Consider the following 18,238-nt stretch of genomic DNA (forward strand, 5'->3'; position numbering starts at 1 on the left):
TCCCCATTCTTTTCTGACTCACGGGGTCTAGTTCCCACACTCCCCTCTGACTCACTAGAGCCCTGGTTCAAGCACTCCCATTCAACTCACTGGGGCTCCGGTTCTCTGCGCTCTCTTTGAACTGAATAGGGTCCCATTTCCTGCACTCCCTTTAAATGTACCTGGTTCAGTGGGAAATTTATTATAATATTGTGCAACATCTATAAAAGTGAATTAAAAATGTCTTGTGGTATAAATATTAATAATATCCAATAGTCCAGAAAATGTGCTAGTCTGGAACCACCAGAGTCCTGAGTGTTCTGGATTATTAGTTTTACTGCAGATGTTAAAGGAGTGATATTGTTGGTCCTGAACACCTCAAAATTCTGATGTGGACACGAAAGGTGATAGTATATTTGTCCATTTGGATACCACTTATTAAGTTCACATCAGAAGTCTTGAGATGTTCAAAAATGGATAAAGATGCAATCAATGGCTCCCCAGAGCATAAGGTGCCTAGTATCCTGGAAAATCTCCTTACTCACTCTGCCTGTTCCTCTCTACCCGAGGAGAATAAGTTGAACTCAGCTGTCCTTGAATCGAGGACTTCTGTAACTGAACAGCGCAGTGCATTACAAATTATCTTCTCTCTCCAATGCAAGCCTGAAAAGGCCAGCGCTGTAAAAATTCCATGCGACCACTACCTTGATTGCCACCAGCTGTGCAGCTAAAGATGTAATTGAAACAGGTGGCAGGGTTTCCCCTGTTACAGTAACAAAGGCAAGGTGGTGCCAGGAAACCTGTTGTGGATAAGGCTTCCTACTCAGAGCTTAACTCTTCTCTACTCTCCTGGCACGTTGCCTTGCTCTGCGAGTATTCCTTCTCCTCACTATTGTGCAGATGTCTCCCACTCCCCTGCCCCCACTAACTAACTAATTAACATGTGCGCGCGTGCGCGCACACACACACACACACACACACACACACACACACACACACACACACACACACACACACACACACACACACACACACACACACAGAGCTATGGTTATCAAAAGTCCTGATGTAATAAGTGTGGGCACACTAAAAGCAACCTCAGGCTGCAAACTCAAATGATGAAAATCAAGAGAGCACAACCAACCTGATACTCACATTTGCATTTAACACACAGATTGCCAGATAACGATTAGAAAGGAGAACTTTGGCCATTTTCCCGCTTGCTCTCAGCCCGATGATGCAGCTAACTTAGCATAGAATGCAGATCAGCCTTAGAATCATTGTTCTCAGCTATTCATTGCACAAACTGGTGAACAATTTTAAAGTGTTTTATATACAGCCATTGCATCTACTTCTGAAAGGTGCATTCCTGGAAAATGTCTGGTTAAACAAAATTTTGTGAATTGATGAGGCTAGGCAAAATGCTTTAGGGGTACTTTGGTGCTATGTATTTTCATGGCCAGAAGGCAGCACACATTAAAAATGGTACAAAATAGCTTGGTAAATCGAAGTCATGTCCCCTGAAGAATCAATGGCTTTACAGTGAAAAATCAAAATCAAACATTCATAAATTGAGGAATATTTGCATTTCCCAAATGTCTTGCTCCTTTATGGAGAAAAAAAATTGCATTAGATCACTAACAATTGAAAAATATCCTTTGATCAAATTAGTAGGTACATTGGCAACATACAAGAGCACGTAACAGGCAACCCCCGCGTCATGGCCGCTCAAGTAACGGAAATTTGCCCCAATAGAATTCACAATTCATTACCCAAACATTTGAGATATGGACTAAAATTCACTCTCATGGTATTTATGTGAGAAAAAGTAAATAAATGAACAAATTTTCTTTTCAACTCGGCTTTGTTGACACATACGTAGATGACTTAGCTTTGGGTTTTGAAAAAACATGATATGGATTGTTTTCCTGGAATGAAACCTCCCTCTTCCCTCCCTCCCCTCCCCTCGAAACCCCACCCCCCATCCAGCTGATAAAGCAGGGCTTGCACGTATGAATAGAACAGATATTACAAGCACTTACAACAAAATACCTCATGGGTGCTGTTAGACATAGAGCATAGGAAGTCTGCACACAACAAATTCTCATGTATTATATCAAATTATTTTTCAAGTCATTTTTTATGGTCAACAATGTTATGAAGTTTGAATTTGTGTCATTTTTGGACACAATTTCCTGAACTTTATGGAAATCAAATTGTTTTTCGTTGGTTTCAATGTGAAATGATCTACTTCTGCCATAGTTTTCCAGTAGGAGATCAAAAGCATCTCAATAAAATAGGTGTCAAAGAGTAAAAGCCATAAAGAACACATTTTATTTCATGATTTATGCTGTTCTTCCACAGCGACTGTATCAGGAGATCAGGAGAATTCAGAGCAGTGTGTAGAAGGCATCCTTTTTAAAATCCATTTATTTGTATTATAAATTAATGGACCAATATGTCAGTGATATAAAAATAAAATATCATCAAACACTTGCTTGAACTAGAGTGAATACTGATAGAAGAATTTGGCCTAATTTCTCACTTAAGATACTATGTTATAATATATGTAAATCAGTTGTTTGAAAATAAAACTCTGTTGGTCAAAAGAAAGTATTCTGATGCAACTAAGAGTGTTGTAACTGCTGTATTGTGTGCAGCCTCAGATGCTTCACAATGGGAAGGATATGGCTGAACCTCAAAAGGTACTGAGAGAAATAAATAGAAGGAGAAAATGAACCTCACAATGATTCAGATTCATATACTGGACATTTGAAGAGATGAAAACTGAAGGGGATATGCCTGTGATGTTCAAATTAATTAAGGTTAGGAATATTTGATTGGTATAGATTATCAGAACAAGAATACACAAATTTAAACTCTAAGTTATGGATGAACTATCAGAATCAGACAAGGTGTAAGAAAATATAAGCCCACCTTTAAATGAGCTGCAGTTACCAGTTTAAGTTTAGTTCAAAATTCACTTGTTCCAGACAAAATGTGAGGTTATTTCAAATCTTAGGTCTTATTTGAAAGCTGCTATCCATTTCCTATCAGTTTGATGTGAGAATTTGTTAATTTGCATTGTTGAGACATCACTAAGTACAATTTTGTGGGATCTGTTGAGGGACTGTTTCAAAGAGGTTATTACAATCAGAATGGAACCAGAGCAGATTTTCTACTGGGTGGCCATGGACTGTTGCTACTTTTTGTTTTAAGACAATGTTTCAAAAAAAGTAACCAAGTATACTCAGAAATGTAGTTTTTCTGCTATTGCTTAACCTTTTGTTTTAATTCAAAATTTCTTTATAGTTTAATATTAAAACAGAAAATGCTGGAAAGATTCGGCAGGGCAGGCAGCATCTATGGAAACCTACCTGATGAAGGGTCTCCAATCTGAAATGTTAACTCTGTTTCTCTTTCCACAGATGCTGTCTAACCTGCTCAATGTTTCCAGTAGTTTTTGTTTTCATTTCATATTTTCAGAATCTGTGTTTTTTTTTATTTTGCTTTATTGCTGACAGCTTTATCATATAGTTTGATAGTTTATTCTTCCACTATCTGAAATGTGCAAGAACACACTGAGTTTCATTTCAATCAGGTATCTAATTACAGTAATAAAGATATCTGCTGTCTTACTGTCTAGGTATGTCCAGTATTTTTTATTTCAGATTTACAATATTCTGCCTTTGTACTTCTGTTCTATGCTTGTGTAATGTCATTTACAGAAATTATGCTTGTAATGTTACACTCTAGTTCAGAGAGAATGACCTCCCACATCAAAACTGCCCTCCTTTTTTAATCACACAAGGATAATGAAGTATACTTGATACATTACAGCATGTTGGAAACTTATAGTAATACAAATGTAGATTCGAACCTTGCTATGGTGTATAGTGATCTTAGATCTGAAGTTTACCGATATAATTACTAAGTGCATCCAACTAATGCTGCCACATTGTTATAATCTTAAACTAGCATTATGATAACAATTTAAATCTTGATTATATTTCAATCCACACTTTAATGTACTACTTCATACATAATCCATTTAATGGACTTAATTGTATAATTATGATGGCTAAGCTTAATGAAGTAGTGCCAATTAATGCATCTGTGGATAGCTTCCATCTTTGATTCTAGCAGGAAGGAGGCATATTGCATTTCACTCCAGTTTATATTGTCATCACATTGCATCTGATTCAGTTTGGATGAACATTAGTACGATTTGATTTGAGATATATTGTCCAAAACAAGGCAAAGGAACCACCTTATAAACCTGATATGTACATCGTAAGCAACAGGGATTTGTAAAGACAATTCAGTAAGTATTCGTGTTCCTACAGAATATATGTTTTGAAGAAAAGCCTGAATTTAGGGCACTAATTCATAAGTAAGAGTTTAATATTTTAGTTTTAACTGATAAAAAACAACAAAAAGGACCTTTGCAAGCCCACCTGGAAAATTGTATTTTGTTTTTTTTTCATAAATCTACACTGTTATTTAATGTAGGTCATGAGAATTTATGCTTTTATTTATTTTGCTTTAAGAATGCCATGTGGCTTTCACAATATTCATACGGACTACTGACAATTTGTTCGTGAAATGTGGTGATAGCAGTGTAAAAAGCTGAAAGATTAGAGGCCCAAGTGTAAAACAAAATGCTATATGTAGGAAAATGAACCTCACATTTAATAGGATTAAACTCCATCTGCCATCTTTCAGCCCATTTCACCAACACATCAATATCTCTCTGCAGCCCAAGACTACCTTCCACACTATCAACAACTTCACCAATCCACTAACTTACTGATCATGCCTCCCACATCCACATCTAAATCATTCAACTTATATTACAAACAACAGGGGTTCCAGCATCAATCCTGTGGGATACCATTGGTCACAGGCATTCAATTTCAAAAACAACCCTCTACCATCACCCTCTGTTTCCCATTGTCAAGCCAATTTTGGATCCAGTTTGCTGACTTGCCCTGGATCCCATGGGCCCTAAACTTTTGAACCAGTCTCCCATGACGGAACCTGTCAAAGGCTTTACTGAAGTCCATGTAAATCACAACTACTGCCTTGCCTTCATCAATACTTTACTTCTTCATATAATTCAATCAAATTGGTCAGACAGGATCTGCCTTTGACAAAATCATGTTGGATGTCTCTGATTAGTTGCAGCCTTTTCAAGTGATTATTGATCCTCTCCCTCAGACTTTTTTTCCGGTATCTTCCCTTCCACTGATTAGGTTCACAGGTCTATACTTATCAGACTTTTCCCTGCTGCCTTTCTTGAAAGAGGGGACAACATTTACTGTCTTTCAGTCATCTGGCACCTCACTTGTGTCCAGTGAAGATGTAAAAAATCTCAGCCGGAGCCCCAGCAATCTCTTCCCTTGCCTACTGTAGCAGCCCTTCCAGGGGATCTATCCACTCTTAAGTCCACCAAGGCATTGAGTATCTCCTCTTTATTTATGGAGACCTGCATTAGACTTTCAGCTACCCCTTCACTGAATTCTCCACAAAAAAATCTTTTCCCTTTGTGAATTCTGAAGAAAAGTATTAATTTAGGATCTCATCTATACCTTCTGGCTCCATGTACAGATTGCCCCTGATGTCCCTAATGGGCCCTACTTTTTCCCTGGTTATTCTTTTACCCTTAATGTACTTATAGAACACCATCAGATTTACCTTAATCCTATCTGCCAGTAATTTCTCGTGACAGCTCTCAACTTTCCTAAATTTCTTTTTAAGCACCTCCCTACACTTTTAATATTTGTGACAGGCCTCCCCTGTCATTAGTTCCCTATACCTGTCACAGGCTTCTTTTTTTCTCTTTATCCAACCCTCAATATCCCTCGGCATCCAAGGAGTTCCTTATACGTGTTATCCCTGGCTTTTACATTTACAGGAACTTGTTGGCCTTGAAGTCTCGTTATTTTTGCTGCAGTAGTTTGATTTTAAATTGACTTAGATTATTATTGGTTTATTACTATTATCACATATACCGAGGTACAGTGAAAAACTTGTCTTGCATATCCTTCATATAGATCAATTCATTACACAGTGCATTGGGGTAGTGCAAGGTGAAACAATAACAGAATGCAGAATGAAGCATCACAGCTACAGAGAAAGTGCAGTGCAGGTAGACAATAAGGTGCAAGGTCTTAACGAGATAGATTGTGAGGTCAAGAATCCATCTCATTGTACTAGGGAACCATTCAATAGTCTTATAACAGCGGGATAGAAGCTGTCCCTGAGACTGGTGGTACCTGCTTTCAGGCTTTTGTATCTTCTGCTCAATGGGAGAAGAGAGAATGTCCAGGGTGGGTGGAGTCTTTGATTATGCTGGCTGCTTTACCGAGGAAACCAGTAGTATAGACAGACCAAGAAATAAAATTTGAAGTTCCCCAACAACAATCCTGCCAGTCATTGTGAAACCTCAGTAAATGATCAAATCATTTTTTTTGCTAACAGTTCTCCATAAAAATACAAATTAAGGAGAGTAATGTAAAATATCATTATAGTGAGAGCCACATATAGTGTTTGTCGCTTTACGTCCCGCTGACCGCGACTGTTAACTGGAGGAAAATTAATTTCCTCACACATTCATTACACCTGGAATTGCCCCAATTCTCCAGGCACTCCATTAACGCAAGCGCACTTCCTACTTTGCCGTTTGCCTCATGACAACCTAACCAGTTTATCCGGGCGCGAGTTCTGATTGGTCAACGTCCAGGAGGTGTTGCCCACAACCTATATTCTCATTGGGTGGCCGGCTTGTCAGTCATTGGGCTTTATTGCGTTTGGTTGAATGCGCGCCGGTGGACAGCCCGGGGAGAAGCTCTTTTTCTCCCCTCCCTGTTCAGAAGTGGTTGAGAGCTGGTGGGTCGTGGTAAGTATGGCGGTTGTGTTTAGACGTTTGAGGGAAGCTCGGCCAAATTTAATCTGAACTCTCTCCAGCATCGTGCACGGCCGGTTGTGGGGAGGCGGCTTCAACCCCTCCCCAGGGCCCAGCTGGACCTCAGCCACCCGGCCTGGGACTGGGAAGCGGTTGCACTCGGCTGCACCCTGCAACCCCGGGGCTTGTGTCCAGGGTCTAAGTTACCAGTGATGCGCTGGCCCACCGGTGGAAGGAGCTGTCTCAATGAGTTGGCATTGTGGCCAATTCACCCTGTACTTAAATAGTTACCCTGCACTGGAACTCAACAGCAGTCAAGTGGCAATAAAATAAAACAGGTGGCCTCATTGTATCTAAGGGAAAGAAACGGTTAACACTGCAGGAGCATAGCCTTAGAATTATAAATAAAGTTGTAAAGGTGAAATGCATTGAAAGATGGGGAAGAACAAAAAGAAAAGGGAGTGGACAAATGATGGGGTGGATGACAGGACAGATTAAACAAAAAGGGGATGGTAATTTTAACAAATGAAGAATCAGAGAGGTCTTGAGGAGACGTAGATGGGAATCATTATTTGAAATAATTGTGGGCAATTATTGCAAAATATGGATCTTGTACCAGAGGGTACAATTTCTCATGTGAATGAGAAAAGTTGTTTCATTGTACATTAATCTTGCAGCCGCTTCAATCTTTAGTCATGAGCAATTGGTATTTCATAGGTAAACTGAAGAAATACAAAGGTGTAAGATTGTAAGGGAGAAAAGCCCAGAATGTCACTTTAAGAAAACAAAAAGAATGTCAAATAATTACATTATCAACTAACCCTTCCTTATTACATAAAATGACTTGGGAACAGCTTCTTCCCCTCCGCCATCAGATTTCTGAACAGTTTATGAATGCTACTTTGTTAGTCCTTTTTTTGCACTATTTTGTAAGAAATAGTAACTTTAATGTCTTTGCACTGTATTGCTGCTGCAACACAACAAATGACACACAAAAAATGTCAAATAATTTGCACTGCAACAGGAATGATAGTTTTTTTTTGCAGTGAAACATAGTACAGTTATCATGGGAGTTTTTAACCTACTTATCAAATTTGCTGTAATAATGTTGAAGATGAATTCATGGAATGTGTGTAAGATTTTCTGGTTCAATATATTGAAGAGCCAAATCGGGAAAAGGTCTATTTTGGATCATGTTTTCAGAATCAGGTTTACTATCACTGACTTGTAGATTGTGAAATTTGTTGTTTTGCAGCGGCAATACAGTGCAAAGACATGAAAATTACTATAGATTACAAAATAAATAGTGCAAAAAAAAAAGGAATAACAAAGTAGTGTTCATAAACCGTTCAGAGTTCTGATGGTGGAGGGGAAGAAGCTGTTCCTAAGTCATTTTATGTGATAAGAAAGGGTTAGTTGATAATTTTGTTGTCAAAGGGGTATTTGGGGGAAGATTGACCATTATGTGATAGAATTCTACATTGCACATGAAAATGATGTTGTTCATCATTTGTGAATAATAAATCCAATAAAGGTAACAATGAGGGTATGAGAGGAGAGATGGCTGTGATTGATTTGGAGATCCCTTTGTTCCTCCGCACTCCTCAGTGCCCTACCATTTACTGTGTATGTCCTACCTTGATTTGTCCTTCCAAAATGCAACACCTCACACTTGTCTGCATTAAATTCCATCTGCCATTTTCTGGCCCATTTTTCCAGTTGGTTCAGATCCCTCTGCAAGCTTTGAAAGCCTTCCTCGCTGTCCACTATGCCTCCAATCTTAGTGTCATCAGCAAACTTGCTGATCCAATTTACCACATTATCATCTAGATCATTGATATAGACAACAAACAATAATGGCCCCAGCACAGATCCCTGAGGCACACCACTAGTCACAGGCCTCTAGTCTGAGAAACAAGCATCCACTACCACTCTGTCTTCTCCCACACAGCTAATTTCGAATCCAGTTTACAACCTTTCCATGGATACCTAGTGTCTGAACCTTCTGAACTAACCTCCCATGTGGGACCTTGTCAAAGGCCTTATTAAAGTCCATGTATACCATATCCACAGCCTTTCCTTCATCTACTTTCTTGGTAACCTCCTCGAAAAACTCTACAAGATTTGTTAAACATGATCTATCACGCACAAAGCTATGCTGACTATCCTTAATCAGCCCTTGGTGTCCAAATACTTGTATATCTGATCTCTCAGAACAGCTTCCAATAATTTACCTACTACTGATGTCAGGCTCACTGGCCTGTAATTACCTGGTTTACTTTTAGATCCTTTTTTAAACAACGGAACAATATGAGCTACCCTCCAGTCCTCCGGCACTGCACCCGTGGCTAAGGACATTTTAAATATATCTGCCAGGGCCCCTGCAATTTCTACACTAGTTGCTCTCAATGTCCAAGGAAATACCTTATCAGGCCCAGGGGATTTATCTACCTTTATTTGCTGTAAGGCAGCAAGCACCACCTCCTCTTTAATCTCTATATGTTCCATGACACTACTGCTTGTTTCCCTTCCTTCCATATACACTATGCCAGTTTCCTGAGTGAATACTGATGCAAAAAAATCTGTTTAAGATCTCCCCCATCTCCTGAGGCTCCACACATAGATGACCACTTTGATCTTCTAGGGGACCAATTTTGTCCCTCGCTATCCTTTTAATCTTAATATACTTGTAGAAACCCTTCGGGTTTGCCTTCACGTTATCTGCCAAAGCAATCTCATGTCTTTTTGCCTTCCTGATTTCCTTTTTTAGTATTTTCTTACTTTTTCTATACTCTTCAAGTACCTCATTTGTTCCTAGTTGCCTATACCTGCTATACACCTCTCTCTTTTTCTTAACCAGATCGCCAATATCCCTTGAAAACCAAGGTTCCCTATGCTTGTTAACTTTGCCTTTAATCTTGGCAGGAACATGCAAACTCTGCACTCTCATAATTTCGCCTTTGAAGGCCTTCCACTTACTGAACACCTCCTTGCCAGAAAACAACGTATCCCAATCCACTCTTCCTAGATCCTTTCTCATTTCCACAAAGTTGGCCTTTCTCCAATTTAGAACCTCAACTCGAGGACCAGACCTGTCCTTATCCATAATTAACTTGAAACTGATGACATTATTGTCACTGGACCCAAAATGCTCACCTACACATACTTCTGTCACCTGACCTGTCTGGTTTCCTAATAGGAGATCAAGTATTGCATTCTGTCTCGTTGGCACCTCTATATATTGATTTTGAAAACTTTCCTGAACACATTTGACAAATTCCAAGCCATCCAGCCCTTTCAGTGTGGGAGTCCCAGTCAATATGTGGGAAGTTAAAATCCCCTGCTATTACAACTTTCCGTTTCTTACATTGGTCTTCTATCTCACTACAGATTTGTTCCTCCAATTCTGTCTGACTATTGGGCGGTCAACCCTGCATGGATTGTGGTGGCTTGGTCATTTAAAATGGAGATTGACAGATTTCTAGATGCTGTGGGAATCAACAGATGTGGGGAAGTATTGAAAAATTATCTTAATGAATAGTGGAGCAGGCTCGAAAGTCTGAATGGACTGCTACTTGTATTTCATATGGTCTTGGCAAATTGACAGCATTTCATGCTCCTAGTGACACAAATGTTAATTCTGCTGATAGTTAAGGGTTGTTTTGTTATTGTGGGACAACACACAATTTATCAATTTCAATTTTGGCTAGAGATTTTCTTGACTCATTCTGAATTAAGGACTTGTATCTCTAACTACTGATGGTACTTCAACATTTTGAATAAATGCATTACTTTTTTTTGTAATTGATTCTTCAAATGGAGGGAGAGAGTTACACAATTTTAAAGCCATAGATAAGAATGGCTGAGGACAGAAGTTAACAGAATGGGGATAATGTTGTGATGGACTAATGAGATACTTTTATTATAAGTCCTGATGAAGGGTCTCAACCTGAAATGTTGACTGTTTATTTCCCTCCATGGATGCTGCCTGACCTGCTGAGTTCCTCCAGCAATTTTTGTGTATTGTTCCAGATTCCAGCATCTACGGAATTTCTTGTGTTTAAGATGCTTTGTAGCTTTAATCAAACAGTTTGCTTAGAAAGGGTAGGAAGAGTTCAGCAGGCGTTTGTTCAAAATATCATTGATATTAAAGAGATTGAAGTAAGCTGAAAAAGAAATGACCTATGAAACAATAGCTTTTTATTTTTATAACTACAAATATTGTGAGTAGTATATAAATCTTCCGCGTTGTAGAGCATTTGTTGTTGAGAGAGTTAGCATGGGCTCAGATGAAACAACTATCTGGAGATGTCTTCAGTAATGCTAATGATTAATTGGAATTTGAGGGATAGCAGGTCAGGAATATTTTTTAAAAAAGACTGAGGTTGGCGAAAGGTATTCAACCTGAAATGTTAACTGATGTAGAACAGAATTGCCATCAAGCACTTTATCAGTAAAATTATTTTTGTAATTCAATTGCTATAATGCTAGCACATAGCTAACTAGCAAACGAATGTACACATTGCCAATTTGTTGTTAGTAGCTCTGGAAGGAGAGAATGACATATTTACTGTTCTTTGAATTATAACAAATAGGCACAGGAAGGCAATTGGACCATTGGGACCACCTTTTCAGTGTATCTTGGGGACATTTCCAATTGTGCTGAATCCCATTTTTGTTATGGGTATCAGTATAATTCCCCCTCAAGACTCACTTTAAAATGAGATGGGTATTTTTAGTTTGAGATTTTAGGATTAACCAGGATTGCTAAACAGGGTAGAGAAAAGTTGAACACATGGCTTTGGGTCACAAATCAGCCCTGATCTCACTCAATGGAAGAGCAGATTTGATGGGCTTAATGACCTGCTTCAGTCCTGTGTTTCAATTAAATTTTCTGTTTGCAGTCGTCTTTGTTCATAATTGCTATCCTTTTAGTAGACATAAATTCTCCTGAGTTTTATATTTTCAGATATTCTTAATTTATAAATAACTGCTTTTGCTTATATTGCTACTTAAACTATTTTTTTGTTTCAATTTGTTCAAGCCTGTCATTTCAAAGGCAATGTTACAAGGCCTTTGGGTACAATATTGTTGTCTAAGCATTGGATCTTTTTTCTCCAACTGACGAGGCATATGAGGTCTGTGTTAAAATTTTCATTTGGAAAATGACAATCCTTCAATACTGAATTATTAGTGAGTACTTCAAGAAAGGCATTTACTATTCTTAACCAGCAGCCCTATATGTGCTACATGACCCACCAATATGGTTAATTATTAAATGGCCTAGTGAGCTACTCAGAACAAGGGGAAGTGGAAATTGGCAAAAGGTGCTTGCCTTGCTAATGGAGTCCAGATCACAAAATTGAATGAATAAAAAAAAAACATGTTTTGGGGTATAGTGTTGTTTTAGACAGCAACAAATAAAACATTTTGTGAAAGTTAACAAATGGTAACTTATAGCCACACATAGACCCACAGCACAGTGGATCTCTGGAATTCTCTATTGTGCAGGGTTGTGGACGCTTGGTCATATTTAAAGAGGAGATGAATAAATCTTTGAAAAATTGGGGAATTCTGCGCTATGGGGAATTGGCACAGACAAGGAATTGAGACAGATCAGCTATGGTCATATTGAATGGTGGGGCAAATTTGAGGGGCCAGGTGGCTTAGTCAATACCTAATTTCTTGTGTTAAATAATTTTTAAAATGAGATGAAAGGAGAGAGTGAAAGTGAGAAAAAAGAGATGCCTTTTGGCTAACTTCTGCAAATGTTGGATTGGATATCAGAGCTGTCCTTCATTTTGGTCTTAGTACAAAAACAAAGTCCATGGAGACACCTGAGAGTGCCAAGATATACATAGGTAAATGGCAAAACGTGGATAGTCCAACTAGAGTAGGGATCATACTGGACTTTGTTTTGGGAAATGAGCCCAGCCAGGTGACTCGCCTTTCAGTGGGAGAGCAGTTTGGGAACAGTGATCACAACTCCTTAAGTTTTAAGATAGTTCTGAATAAGGATAAGTCTGGACATTGTAGGTAAATACTACATTGGAGGAGGGCAAATTACTACATTAGATAGGAGCTAGGGAGAGTTAATAGGGAGCAGCTGTTATCGGGCAAGTCTCCATCAGGCATGTGGGAGTTGTTTAAAGACCAGATGAGCGGAGTGCAGAACCGCTATGGGAAGGACAAGGATTGCAAGGTAAAGGAACCTTGGATGACCAGAGAAGTTGTGAACTTAATCAAAAAGAAAAAGCTTGTTATAAGTTTTAGGAAGCTGAAATCAGATGGGGGTCCTTGAAGAATATAAAGAAAGCAGGAAAGAATTCAAGTGGGGGATTAGGAGGACCAAAAGGGGCCATGAAATGTCCTTGGTAAGTAGGATTAAGGAGAATCTCAAGGCAGTTTGTACTTGCATTAGAACCATGAGGATAACTAGGCAGAGTGTAAGACCACTCAAGGATAAATGAGGGAATTTATACTTGGAGTTAGAGGATGTGGGTGAGGTACAAAATGAGTACTTTGCATCACTGTTCACCAAAGAGAATATTGAGATCAGTGTGGGGCACGCTAATGTACTAGGGCATTTTGAAATCAAGAAGGAGGTGATGGGTCTCTTGAAGAACAGTAAGGTGGTAAGTCCCCAGGGTGTGATAGGATATATCCCAGATTATTGAAAGAGGCAAGAGAGGAGGTTGCTGGGGCTTTGACGAAGATCTTTGTATCCTCACTAGCAACAGGTGAGGTCCCAGAGGACTGGAGAATAGCCAGTGTTGTTCCTTTGTTCAAGAAGAGAAATGGGGATAATCCAGCAAATTATAGGACAGTGAATTTCTCATCGGTGCCTGGGAAGCTATTTAAATGGATTCTTATGGATGGGATTTATGCACATTTGGAAAAGCATGGCCTACTTAAAGACAGTCAGCATGGCTTTGTGCAGAACAGGTCATGTCTTACAAACTTGATTGAGAATTCAATGTTTGTGCCATTGGGTTGTAGACTACCCTGGAATATGAGGTGCTGTTCCTCTGTAGTCTGCATTTAGCCTCACCCTGGCAGTAGAGGAGGCTGACAACAACATGTCGATGTGGGAATGGAGAGGAGAATTAGAATGGGTAGCATCTGGGACCTCCAGATGGCCACAGAGGACGAAGCGCAGGTGTTTGGCGAAGTGATCTCCCAGTTTGCATCCGGTCTCACTGATGTAGAGGAGACAATGTCAGGAGCACCAGATTCAATAATGAGTGCCTCGTCTGTGAGGGCTGTTTAGGGCTCTCGATGGTGGTTACTGAGGAGATACAGGGATGTGTGTTACACCTCTTGCAATCACAGTGCAAAGTGACTGGGGAGGGAAAGGGGTGGGTGGGGATGATCCCTGCGGAAAGTAGAAAGGGTGGGGAGGGGCAGATGTGGTGGGACCACGTTAGCAAAAGTTGCAAAGAATGAGATGTCGGATGTGTAGGCTGGTGGGGTGATAGGCGAGGACCGGGGGGATCCCTATCTCTGTTCTGTCATTGGGGGGAGGGAGGGGGACAGGAAGGGATGTAGTAAGAGAAGAAGTGTGAGAAATAGAGGAAGTGAAGGTGAGGGCTCCATCAATAACAGTGGAGGGGGAGCCTTGTTTCCCGAAAAAGGAAGACATCTCTGCTGTCCTGAAGTGGGAGGCCTGTGAAGCTGTGTCACGGATCTTCCACTCTGGAACATCTGAGAAATGAAACATCTGTGAAGCTGTTTGAGACACTTGTCTGTTATATGTGCTGAGTAAATTCAAGTCAACGTATAAGAGAGGAAACGTGCATTGTATTTTGGGACTAAGTGATAAATGTTGTGCTTTTGTTTCAAATTAGAGAACTTTGAGATGGCAGATCAAGAATCACATGAAAGTACCCAGGATGGGGTTGCTGCCGACACAATCAAAGCTTCTGGAGTTGGTGATGGGGCTAAAGCAAGCCCATCAGTTTCAGTTTCGGTAAACATCTGCTTATTTTGATATTATACATCAATGGATTAGAAAGGATTGTCCTGATCAGTGAGGAGTGTGTAATTGTGAACCTGTGCTTCAGTGCTAAATTTACAAAGACAAAAATAGCTAGGTATTTAAATGTGGCAAATGTTTTTATATTTATCTGCCTTTCAGTTTCCTTATTTAAATAACTCTTCATGAAAATTGGGAGGGGGTTTTGCCTTGACATTGCTGTTGAATTTTACTCTCTCACTGTTGTAGGTTAATTTGCACTTTGTTCATCATTTTAACTGCTGATAATTTTCTGTCATCAAGAGTAATTCTCGAAATTATTTGAACAAGTGGAAATGCAGCAGTAAAGAATGTTCACATTAGTTATTTGTGTCCATTTGATATTTTGAGTTGTATTAGTGCTAACATTTGATATGTTATTACAAGATTAATTTCTATGTTCTTTCTCGAAAATTTTGTAACTTGAAATCCATAGAAGTTAAGAAATTGTTGTTCAGAAATAGGTGAGAAACCAATGTAAGTACAAGATATTGCATACTCTCCTGTTTGTGCCTTTATTCTCTCTCGCTGTTAGATTTGAAATACCTTAATTGGTTTACCTAGATCGTATTATGTGTTGACTCCAAATGGGATTTCAGTGTTTTTCTGATAGTTTGCTGATCTCAGTATGCAGTGTACCCTTTAAATTAAAACTATTAGCACAGTTCAATAGAATACTAATTTTTTTTATGAAGAAAGGAACTGTTGGCAGCAGGCAGGCAGGTTCTCACAAATTAAACTAGGATAATTCACGATGGATTGGGATTTTTATTTTGTCAGTCTATTTCACACTGAACTTAGTATGAGAATTTTTGGAATTTAGATCAAATAATGAAGGACTGCAGAGCTTCAAACTGATCTGTTGATCGTGAAATTGGTTATCTCTATTACATGCTCTTTAGAAAATTATGTAGTCCTGTGTTGTAACTTTGCCAAAGTGATGGACATGCCACATAAAATGATTTGGATTAGGAGTTGGGAGGTGGCAGGGGGTGGGAAGGTTCCTTTGGTGTGATGACAGGACTTTAGTACCACAATCCTAGTGGTGGCTTTGCTGACATGGGCAGATGCATCTGCATCAGCTAGATTGGTGAGAAGGAGGTTATGGGTTTGCACCATGTGTTAGTTAGCTCACTGCCTGGTGCTGACCCTGTCTGGCAGCTATGCTAGGCTGTTTTCAGAGCTGATCAGACTGGTTAAGTATGACAGATTTCCCCAGACAGACATTAGAGAAGCAGAAGGGTCTTGGGGGCAATCCAACAGTTTCATGGCTACCAGAACTGAGACTAACTCTAATTCCAGATGATTTAGTTAACTGAATTTAACCCTCACAGAATCTGAACTTGTGTCTTGATTGTTGGTTCAGACTTCTTGGTTACTGTTCTGTTTTGACTTTCAAATATCTTTCAACTTTACCTTTGTCTTGTGCCTTTCATGCAGTATTGTTCATTTTTCTCTAGTGTTTGCTGCTTTACATTTGTGTATGTTAAATTTCATCTCCAGTTCTTTTACTGGCTTGACAAATTTATATTAAAGCTTTGATTCCAGATAAGGACTTAAGTGAGAAAACATAAAACTCCAGTGTTGATCCTTAAGGTGGCTCATTCTGTACTCCTTTTGCGTACTTGTTCTAAAGTTTACCTTTCTTTAATCGTACTCTTTCTTTCTTCTCCCCGATGAAAAAAGAAATTCATGATGAGCAACAAGACAGAATCAATCATGTGGCTGCTTCGAATATTCACATTGATATCAACTTTCTTTTTTCTGTTTCCCATCTTTGGGTGAGTAGAATTTTACACTGATTTTAATATTGGATATGGGTGTACAAATAGAGTACTAAGAAAAATCATGAAATGTTTAAGTTGTAGCAGCTAATGCATTACTTGGTAAGCAGATAAGGTTTAAACGCTGGATTGAAATGGGGCTTTAAAAATACCTACAGTGTCATATTGAATGTAGCCAATGTTTAGAAAAATTGAAGATTAGCAATTGCTAAACCTGGTGATTATTTGATCAACTTTTGAAACTGCCTCGTATTTAAAAAAAAATTAAGTCGTGTTCCAAAGTAGCAATCACTGCTGTTTTGTGCCAACATAGTGTGAATGAAGTTTGAAAACTTCAGCAATGCTCAGTGATAAGGTTATATTTTGAAAACCAGGTAACTTTAGCTGATGCTAATCAGACCAAGATAGTACTAAACTCTTTTTGTTCACATTGATGTTTTCACATAAGTTTGAGCTGTGTTCGCCCACTGGATTGTACAATGTGCTCTGTGATTTTATTTTGTTTTCTCTAATTTTATGACATTGTTTAATTATAATCAAAAAGCAATCATTAAGCATTAATGGAGTAGTCAATTTCTAGTACAAGTGAACATGGGTGTACTGTTATAATTGTTAGATGATTTAAGTCGAGCGTAGTTTGTTTAATCAATTGCTACAGAGAGATTAATGACAAATCAATGTTATATTTATTATAAATTCGTGCTTTAGTGAAGGCTTTGGTGTACTTTTGTCAAATTTTTCGAGATCTCACATTAGCTGGAAAATCTGATTCACTAGACTACTCTTATTGTAGAATTGATTTATTTTTGACATTACATCCTACTTCCAAAATTATTATAAAGGAATAACTAATTGAATGATTCTGAATTCGTCATGGAAAATTTAAATACAAGTGCTGATTGAATCATTGTTCTTTTTTGCTATTTTAATGTTTTTTTTCAGCATTGTACTGTGTAAGCTGAAAATCATGTAAACAAAGGCTGCAACAAGAAAATAAATTTTCTGTGCTCTTCCAGCAAACTAGTTAAACTAATTCTACAAGTGGTTTGGTGAATCTTCTCATTCGGTATATCATTTTGAGATGCCATTTCTCAGAATATTGATAACTTTGACATGAGGAAATTAAGTGATTGAACATAATTGAAATGAATTATGCGCACAAAGATTACAACTGCTGCTGATAATTTGCCACAATAGGATCAGTGACCCTAAGTAAGTTCCCTGTTTTAGTCAGTGCTTTTTGTTTATAAATGAAGATGATTACAAAAATACCCAAAAATAAAAATTCCAAATACTTGTTTAAAAAGGAGATGGTGAGACTTCAGTTTTGACATTGAAATAGGATATTATGTGCAAAATCTTAACGTGTTTACCTGAATTTCTTCTATGACATTTTAGTGGAGGGTGGTAACCTATTTATTCAAAATGCTTAAAATATTTTCTAAAATAATAGACAATGTAATGACTTAATACTTGTACCCCTTGCCACTTAGGACTTCCAGATGAAATGAAATTAAATTACACCAAAATTAATTGAAATGTAGAAAAATTAGG

At 38.5% G+C, this 18,238-nt stretch overlaps 1 protein-coding gene across 1 annotated transcript in view; it reads left to right on the plus strand.

Moving 5' to 3' along the window:
* Positions 1 to 6,797: 6,797 nt before the first annotated feature.
* LOC127573393 (transmembrane protein 33-like) overlaps positions 6,798 to 18,238 on the plus strand; it is a 93,791-nt gene continuing 82,350 nt past the window's right edge. The window contains exons 1-3 of the mRNA XM_052021575.1: positions 6,798 to 6,880; positions 14,734 to 14,855; positions 16,587 to 16,681. Coding sequence (XP_051877535.1) covers positions 14,745 to 14,855; positions 16,587 to 16,681 — 206 coding nt within the window. The 5' untranslated portion in view covers positions 6,798 to 6,880; positions 14,734 to 14,744. The remainder of the gene's footprint in view (positions 6,881 to 14,733; positions 14,856 to 16,586; positions 16,682 to 18,238) is intronic.

This window comes from Pristis pectinata, chromosome 8 (assembly GCF_009764475.1).
Source record: "Pristis pectinata isolate sPriPec2 chromosome 8, sPriPec2.1.pri, whole genome shotgun sequence".
In the NCBI taxonomy this organism is placed as follows: Eukaryota; Metazoa; Chordata; class Chondrichthyes; order Rhinopristiformes; family Pristidae; genus Pristis; species Pristis pectinata.